This window comes from Corvus kubaryi, unplaced genomic scaffold (genome assembly GCF_017639235.1).
Source record: "Corvus kubaryi isolate FWS band 111438036 unplaced genomic scaffold, C.kubaryi_AGA036_p1.0 37383, whole genome shotgun sequence".
In the NCBI taxonomy this organism is placed as follows: domain Eukaryota; kingdom Metazoa; phylum Chordata; class Aves; order Passeriformes; family Corvidae; genus Corvus; species Corvus kubaryi.
In genome coordinates, this window is record NW_024581125.1 from 1,632,132 (window position 1) to 1,641,667 (window position 9,536).

Genomic DNA, 9,536 nt, shown 5'->3' on the forward strand with positions numbered 1-9,536 from the left:
GTGACGTCAGAGAGAGGGCGCCTGATGCGGGCGGGCGGCGCCGTGAGGGGAAGATGCCGGTGGCGGTGATGGCCGAGAGCTCCGTGAGCTTCAGGCGGCTCCTGGAGCAGTGCGAGACGCAGGAGCTGGAGGTGCCGCGGGGCGGGGGAGGCCTGCGTGTGCGCGTGTGAGGTGGGGAGGGTTGAGTGTTTGAACTTACCCCTTGGGCTCGCCAGAGAGCCCGTCAGAAACTCGCAGCCTGCAGATAAATGAGTATTTCCGTATAACTATTCACGTCGTTTCAGAGGGAGTATGAGGGGGAAGTTTTTGTGTTTCCGTCTTTCTCGTGGCTGAGAAAAGGAAAATACTGATACGGGAGGTGGAGCTCTGAGCCAGGCTTGGGGAATTACGCTTAGGTCGAGTTTTATTGTGGCAGCTCTCACCGGAAGCTTCCTCCGTGTTGTTTTACATTCTGTTGTTCGCTGGGTGCCCGAGCCTGGCTGCAGGCACTGTCAGGGAAATACGTGGCACCGCCGTGATGGTGAAAGCCCTGCTCAGGTGATATCCACGCATTTCCAGCGCTTTTCTAAACGTGGAGCTCCTGCATCCCACTGCAGTGATGCAAAAGCGGGGCAAGCTGTGACTTTTCCTCTTCGTGAACTCCTGTGACCCTGATTTTAGGTATTGCTGCCTTAATTGGCTTCCTGTGAGTGCTTGCTGCCTTGCCTCTTGATAAAGGCAGCAAGCCTAAGGCCTGAAGCCTTATCGGAAATCTTTCTAGCTTTTAAATTATTATGGACTTTCAAAACGTTACAGCTTTTCTATCTCTCGTTTGTTTCCTCCTTGTGCCATTTGTGAGCTCTGCTGGGAGTGTGGCCGGGGCCGAAGCTTAGCTTGGGGTTTTTTGGAGGGCCAGAGAAGCTTTACTGTGGTGCAGTGGCCTGAGCTGAAGGTAAATGAAGTCAGGGGTGATTTAATTTCATTTTCAAACCAGCTGCTTGTGAGGAGCTGCAAAGCCAGCAGCTGCCGCTCTCGTGAGCGTAAGAAAAGAGTAATGGAAGATGTAGCCTCGCTTTATTTAATTAAAAATTGCTCAGGCCTCTTCTGTGGTGTGAAAAAAAGAAGAAATCAGTCCCCTTGGAGGGTTCAGTTTACACAAGTATTGGCTTCCTGCTGTGTTTTGTATCGCACCCATCTTAAAATCTGTAACCCGAGAATCTGCGCTCGTTTTCAGGCCCCCGGAGGAATCGCCACACCCCTCGTGTATGGGCAGCTTCTGGCTTTGTACCTGTTGCACAATGACATGTGAGTGGCCTGTCTCAATCTGTGACACTGGCTTTGTCACCAGCACGGTAGGAGTGGGTCGTGTGATTAACAAAACGCTGTTTTTACAGAGAAATAATAATAATAACAACAGCATTCCCGGGATTAAGTCTCTTTCACCCCTTGATCTCACAGGAAAACTATTCTCCTTCGCTCGCTCTTCTGTTGAACTGTGGGGAAATTTAGGAATAAAGTTCCTTAAGTAGTGGAACTGGCTCCACTGGGAGGTGTTAAACATTTCAGTGTTTTGTTTTGTAGCTGTTCAGGGCTGCATTTGTTTTGGGTTGGATTTGAGGCTGCTCCCTGTGTTTAAATTCCAGCAGGGTAACTCTGGACTGTCCATGTTAAAAATGAGGGACACTGTTGGCTTGAAGGAGCTAGATATGCAGGACTGCAGGGAATTTGGTCTCGGGGGTTATTCCGTGTCCCTGTGTGAACTTGGTGCACTAAACTTAGGGTTTTAGTGAGAAATTGCTTTCCCAATTTGGTGTTAATTAATTAACAATTAATGAACTGTTTGTCATGTTCCGCCAGTCCAGTGTTGTCTGCTGGAGAGCAGCTCTGTTTTTCTACTTCAGTATCAAATATTCCTTCCTAGAAGGAATATTTTAAAGCACTGAGAGTGTTCATTACAGCATCTGAACAAACCTTGTGGTGTCTCTTTGCAGCCTTTGGTGACTGAGAAGTATTTTTAACTTATATTTTTCTTCATTTTTTTAGGAATAACGCACGTTATCTCTGGAAAAGAATCCCTCCTGCTATCAAATCTGTAAGTACTGAGCCAAATTCAACTCAGAAACCTGCTGTGTTTGTTGCACAGCAATGTTCTCTGAAAATCTGGGGGTGGAAATGGGTTGATACATATGGTCAGTGTAGAGAATATTCTTCTGGATTAACACTTTGGGGGTTTTTTTGGTCACAACAGGCAAATGCCGAACTTGGTGCAGTTTGGTCAGTGGGCCAAAGGATCTGGCAGAGGGACTTCCCAGGAATCTACACAGCAATCAGTGCACATCAGTGGTCTGAGACTATCCAGCCAATCATGGAAGCACTCAGAGGTACAAACTGAGCTTGGGTGGGGAGCAGGGAATTGCCTGGAATTATTTCTGTCTGCTCCAACACAAGTAGACAAATGGTTAATTGTGAAAAATCAGAAGCGGTCAGGAAAACTGTTGCCAAGTCTTTGTATCAGGTGTAAATAAAAAGCTCATTACAAAACCTTGTAGCAACAAATAAATTGGCTTTAGTAGGATTTTGTTTCTGTATATTCTTTGACACTGGAATTTCATAAACCGTGTGCTTTGTTCTGTAAGAGCAAAACAGACCATTAATTACCACGTTTTATCAGACTTCTAGCCAGTGATTCAGGGAACTTGGCTTGGCATTTCAAAACCTTGTAGCACTTACAAGAAGGTTTTTCTGTGAAATGTGACTTCAGGCAAATGTTTTCTGTCCTCTGTAATGGTAACATGCAAATTCTTGCTGCTAGAGGGCAGTGCAGACTGCTAAAAAGAGGTCTCCTGCAATAACAAATTCTCTGTAGCTTTAGAAACAACTGCTTTTTAGATGCCATTAATTGTTAACTAATCAGATGCAGAGCTTCCTAACGTGTTTTATGTACTGGTGGTAGAGCCCAGGATGCTGCCAGCTGCATTTGGAGGTTCAGTGTGGGCTCTGAGGGGTTTTGTCCTGGCAGAGAACAAGTTGTCGTCTCTTGCTGCTGACTGTGAACTGTGGGAAGGGAGGGGGAACTTCTGAAGTGCCCACTGAAGGCTGGTGGTGATTTTCCAAAGGTGATAGAATTGAGGAAATGTTCTCCGATTTCCCAGCCATGGAGATGAGTCTCTTGTGTCCTGTGTTTCTCTTTCCCTAGATGCAACCAGGAGACGAGCCTTTGGACTGGTTTCCCAGGCTTACACATCCATAGTTGCAGATGATTTTGCAGCCTTTGTTGGCCTTCCTGTAGAAGAAGCTGTGAAAGGTACTTGGCATTATTCCCTGAGTAATTTTTGTACTGATGATGAGATCAGAGAGCTCTAAGTGATGATCACTAAAAATGTACCTACAAATTCTGAATCTGCTAAGTGATTGGGCAGTGATTAGAGAAAAAAAATCTTGGTTCTGGATAGCGCTTCGATTTTTTTTAAAGTTACTTGCCACTAGTTATCATTGCTTATTCTCTCCTTGTGTATCTTACAAATGCCCAAATGCCTTTCCAGGTGTGCTAGAACAGGGCTGGCAAGCAGACTTTGCAACTCGCATGGTGATGCCCAAAAAGCCAGGTAGGTGGAGCTGTTACTTCATCAAACATTCAGCATTTTCTAGGAATTAGCTGTTAAGTTTTTAATTACAGCTTTGCACAGGATCCTATTAGATATTTTTGGACACTCATGCTGCTTATAAATGCAGGGCCATGTATAACACGTGGGGAAGTACAACGTCTTGGGTTTGGTTTGGACTTACAAATAGTTTGGATTAAGATGCATCCTCACATACACTTGATTAAACAAAAGCAGACAGGATATGCTGTGATTGCTCCCTCTCTTCCTCCTCTGCTGCTGGCTCTGCCTCAGTGGAACACAAACTGGATGACCTCAAATGACATGGCTCAATATAATAGAGATGAGTAAAAAATAGATCATCTTGAACCTGAGTTGGTTTTTTTTTCTTCAGGAGAATTAGAACTTCTTTTTAGGCAGGGATTTAGTGAATCTTTGTGTTCTGATGAGCTCCAGTTGTTGGTATAATTTCCTTTGCTTTTAGAGTTTAAATCTTCTGGATTCTTCACTTTCATGGTGTTGATAACAGAATATCTGTTCCTGCAGAGCTTGGTCTGCAGAATACTTGGCGCTTTTTTTTTTTTTCTTTTTTCTAAAGCTGTACCTGTGGCTGGCTGAGGCAAAAATAAATACTAAGCTATAAAAGCAGGGTGAAACAACTGCTCTTAAACTGCTCTGTGCAACTCTGGCAGAAGGAGCCAAATTACAGCACATCCAAAAGGGCAAGATCTGCTAGACTCAGAAATGACACATTTGTACGGGCAGAGTTTGAGGGTGTTCAGAGCCCGTAATAAACAGGTGCCAGGTGTTGAAATTTACCCGTAAGGCACAAAGCCAACCAGAGCCCTGAGATTTTTATATGATCAGGTGGGGTGTTTGTGGACTGGTTGCAACACATGCAGAGCTTAAAAAAACTGGGAATTACTTACATGTGGGTTTTTTCCAAAAGTGAGTGCGGGAACTACTGTGCAGGGAAAAGAAAGAGGCAGGAGGCTCTTTTGAAGCAACTACACCTTGGGTATTCTGCTTTTCAGTTATAAAGCAAGGTGTGATGAATAAACAGGTTCAATTTAATTACCTTTTGATCTGTGGTTTGCTGCATAGAACTGTTTAAAACTGTTCCACTGACCTAATTTCTTACGGTTTTTTTTTCCAGGTGTGCTGGAAGCTTCCTTTAACAGATTTATTCCTTCATCAGGTATTTTTGTTTATATACGTAATGGATTTAGCTAAACTTGCATTAACAGTGTCACCAGCACCAGGAATTGAGTCCTAGAGAAGTTAATGTTCTCACTGGCCCCTCCAAATTTAAAAACAACAGCCCACCCCAATCAGGTGCTATGTAAACTTGCTTCTGTGTTTGTCTTCTCACTCCCTCATGGTTTAAGAAGTGCCTGAGATTCCTGAGGTTCCTACTTCTGAAGTCCTGTGTGTTCTGGTGGTCAGATCACCCACTAGATTTGTTTGGGGTCTTCAGAATGGCAGCTTGCAAGGGAAGGAGAAACCAGAGAGCTCCAGGAGCTTTTTTCTCAAGTCAGAATACTGTCAGCCTTCATTATTCAGACTCCAGTGTGTGCAGAGAAATTCTGGAGGCTGCTGGCAAGTGCAACTTGTTGCAGCAGTTTTTGTGTAACTCTTGGACTACTGAATGGTGCAGATAACAGAAAAATTATGTCAACTGGAGCTGGAGGAGATACAGTTAAGATCTGCCCTCAGAAGGCTGTTGAAAGTCAGATGCATTTAAATTTTTTCCTTTACTGTTGTGATGGATGGTATTGCTGATGGATTTGCATTTTAGATTTCATTAATGATCCATTCGTTTTATCTTTATAGAATCTGCTCCGGTCCCACCAATTCCCAATGAACAGCAGTTGGCCAGATTGACTGACTATGTGGCTTTCCTGGAAAATTGATCACCCTGCTCCCGTGTTCAGAACAACTTGGGAATCCTGTGTACTGACAGTTTTAGATCTAAGGTTTATTTTATTCCGTATCTGTTAAACGTTGCAGCGTCCCCCACTCAAAAGTGTGAAGTATCCAGTGTATGTCAGCCCCACTCCTGTTTTGCCAAAGCCCAGCTAGCAGTGAAACAATCCCTTAACTCCTGCAATATTTATTCAGTAGGCACACAGCATACACAGCAGTATTACATAGTACTTTTTTGTTTGTTTTTGACTCAAAGCAGAGCCTTTTTCAGGTGTGTTAGAAATGGAGAAGAAACAATTCTCTGGTGAGTAGTGCAGTGCTTATCACAGACCTATTGCATGTTGAACTAGAGGACAGAGAGTGGAAGACTGCCATGCCTGTATCTACAGAGAGCAAATATTTTGATGAAAGTGAAAGAAAACAATTTTGCAGTAACTCTTGCAAGTATTTTTGTGGCATATTTATCATTGATTTTTTTTTTCTTGCTCTTTCTGGATTGTTAAATCTTCTTGTTCTGATACGAGAAATTTCACATCGGGTATTTTTATAGTAGAATAATTGTTTAACAAAGACAAATCGACACTTGGAGGAAGTATTTTGACTTTTGGAAGGTTTTTTTGAGTGACATAGGACACCAGATGTTTTCCTGGGTAACCCTACACCTTGAGACCTGTCATGTCTTGCTCTGTTTCAGTACACTGGGCCAGAATCAACAAGAAATAACAATTCTTACCTGTCTTTAAGCTTTCTGGGTTACTTTTGCAGTGACTGGAGAGGAATTTCAAGGTTGGAGTAGGAGCAGAGCCCAGCTGGGAGGAGGGCGATGCATTGTGCTGCAGTGTCAGTTTGAGGAATAATTCTCTCTGTCAGAGCACTGCTCTGTTAATCTTTGAGCTGAGAGTGGATTTTGGAAGCAAACATGAATTCTGTAGCCATTTGTGTTCCGTTGGTAAAAAGGCTGTGGAGTGGTGCTTTGAAGGGCAGTGCACGTCTCCATTTACTTCTCCCCCGTCTCTGAAATCCTGTCCAGAGGCTCCATGGAAGCTGGCGAGTGTGCCCTTGTGCTGTGATTGGTATTCCAGTGTGCACTGCCTACTGTGCATTCTCTTGGTGAGGGGCTGTTAGCAGGGAGGATTTACAAACTCTGCTCTGCTGCCTTGAGAGCTCCCTTGATATGTAAACACTTTCTCAAAATTATTATTTATTTGAAACCCACCTAAGACTTGGATTGCTAAATTTGTCTTCAGTGATATTAAAGAATATGTTTACACTGACCTTCTGCACTTGACTTTTTAAATTTTCTGCAGAATGCAGGTCTGGTTTGGTGAGTTTTTTTAATGAATTCTTACTGGCCTAATTTGGATAGGGCTAGTTAAGGATTATTGCAATATTTTGTGCCTCGACAGCTTTGTGTGCAGCAATTGTATGGTGTTGTATTAAAAAAACCCACTGGTACCCTCCAGATGTCTTGAAATGTTCCTTGGTGTAAGGTATTTGAAGAGCTGAATGAAAATTTCCCTTCTGTGTTTGTATTGTGCATTTCTGCACCTGTTGGTAGCATGGAGCCCTGCTTGGAGAAATGAAAATTAGACATGATTAAAGGATTATTATGTACCCAATGAATGGTAATAGGAGAGGAGCAATGTGGACACTGGTAATCTGTGTCTGTCTCAAATCTAGTATCAAATCTGTGTCAAATACAGTAAGTTTGACTGCCCTGTTCTAACAAGTTGATAACTTTGGGATTTCTGGTCTGCTGTAAAATTGAAGCTGGCTTTTAGTTTTGGGTGACACATTAACTCATACCTTGCCTTGAGTACTGTGTTCCCAGCCACACTTCTTGCCTAGTGCAGATTTGGAATCCAAGCTGTTTCACGTGGATTTCATTCTCATTGCCCTTATCCTGGTTTTTGGTTCACAAATACCTGTCTTCAGATGAGCAGCTTTGTGCTTCCCTACACAGAGCCCTACCTGGGGAAACACTGTGTGAATTATATCCTAAAGTGACATCCTCAGGCATTTGAATCCTTACCTGGCCTGCACTAACCCTGTGCTTTCAGCTCAGCAAAGAGGAAGTATTTATTTTTGTGCTTGTATTTGCTGTTTTAATTGAAGCAATTGGTGTGGGTTTTGGAGTTCTTCCCAGTGCTGAGTGGGAGGACCTTTGAGTTAAGAAACCATTAGGAATTCAGTTGGGAACAGAGGTTCGTGAAGGATTTGGAAAAAAGGAAATTTCAGTTTCAGTTTTCCATTTCATCTGCATCCCACATGTAATGGCACATTGTTTCTTGGCATTTTATTATCTTCTCCTATATGGGTCAGCAATGCTCATTCACCCACAGTTCCAGTCTCTGCAGGGAAAGCTACTCGAGCTCCAAGGTGGTTAAAACAGGAGAAGCTGGGCGAGGAAGCAGGACAGTTGAGTATCCCTGTTGAAGATCCACATGGAAACCTTCTGTGGGCTTAAATAACAAATCCCGGCAGACCTTCCGGTATCTCGTCAGAGGTGCCAGTAATACAGTAAAGAAAATGAAAGCAGAATGCACATGTAGAAAAGTCTCAGCAGGCACTGCAGAACAGTTCAGGTGTTGCTGTAAGTCTGTGCTTCAGCCTGGGGTATGTGCAAGAAAACCTGTGTAAGACAGTAGGGGACTTCTGGAAGAAGTTCTTGGGTGAGTAGTTGGTTCTCCCTGTGTCCTACCCTGCAGCGGTTGGCTGGACCATCACCCAGACAGCTCGTTGGTGTGTTCTTCTCCTAGGAAGGACTATCTGGGCTGGCTGGCTTGGCAAAAAGCCAAACAATCCCCAAAAAAACCCAAAAGACAACAAGCTTTTGCCTCTGTTTAGTGTCAATTTTTTGCGATTGATTCTTTACGGACCATGTGAAGGCAAATGAGTTGCTGGTTTGAGATGGGAAGCAGATTTCCAAATAATTTATGTTCTTGGGTCATGCTAATTAACTTGGGAAGTTTGTAACTTTATTTTTAACTACTTGTGTTGAGCAATGGGAAGTAATGTGCATTCCTGGTTTCCTGAATTTAGGATTATTAAACGTCAGATGCTTCTATGCCTTCACAGCAAAGAACCTCAGCTTTGAGATGCCCAGGCAGTGTGGCACAACTGGGTGTAAACAAAGTCAGAGAACAGGTTAAACTTTAGGAATCAAGATGCTCCCAATCAATTCCAAAGCAGGAAATGTGGATACATCTCTCTTGAATGTGTTCTCATGTAATCAAAGTACAAGACTGGGAAGGAAGGGAGGTTTTTAGCAGTAGGAGCCCAATTTGGGTATGCCATGTGAGCCTTTTGTTACACAAGGATAAGTGACAGAAACAAACAGTGCTGAATCCTGACCAGCATCTTACTTAGTGTTGTGTTGTGACCTCAAAGCTGAGGTTGGTGTAAATGTATGCAATGAGAATCCACATGACATGACAAGACTGGTAGATCAGTGACTGCACCAAGACCTGGATCTGGCCTCTGATCCACAAGGGAGGACACACTCGTGTAGGTGTTTAAGATCTGATGGATATTTGAGGTATGAAACACATTTTATTGCTTTTCAGCCTGTGTGTGGCAGAACATATCAGCTCTGAGAGCGGTCCTCAGCTTTACAAACTCAGAGTAGGATGATGACGACACACTCTGTTTTCCTATGCTAATTGTGATCTGTGTTTAGACTTGAGTTTATGAATAAACATCTGGGACTTAAGTACCACATAAGAGGAAAGTCTCGCTCCATAACTCAAACCTGCAGCAAACAAAGGGAACAGTATTTAGTTCAAATATTTTACTGAGTTCCCACTTGTGTGTTGCCCTTTAAGCCTGGCACTGCAGCTGATACAGGGTAAATGAAGTACTCACCCTGCCTTGCTCTTAAAAGAGTTAATACTTGGAATCAACTGTAACTTTGGTATTTATATTTTTCAAAAATTAGTTGGCTGCATAAATATTAATTGCTCCCAGGTATTTAATGCTTCACGCTGCTTCTGTGGTAAATCACTACAGCAAATGGGTTCAGCCTTGATC

The 9,536-nt window shown here is 43.2% G+C and overlaps 1 protein-coding gene across 1 annotated transcript; it reads left to right on the plus strand.

Annotated features, from left to right (window-relative positions):
* COPS8 (COP9 signalosome subunit 8) lies at nt 1-6,969 on the plus strand. The gene is made up of 8 exons (XM_042035398.1): nt 1-131; nt 1,214-1,284; nt 2,023-2,071; nt 2,228-2,360; nt 3,176-3,283; nt 3,522-3,584; nt 4,738-4,779; nt 5,415-6,969. Exons 1-8 carry the CDS (start codon nt 54-56, stop codon nt 5,492-5,494), a joined length of 624 nt encoding a protein of 207 aa, XP_041891332.1. The 5' UTR covers nt 1-53; the 3' UTR covers nt 5,495-6,969.
* The last annotated feature ends 2,567 nt before the right edge of the window (nt 6,970-9,536 follow it).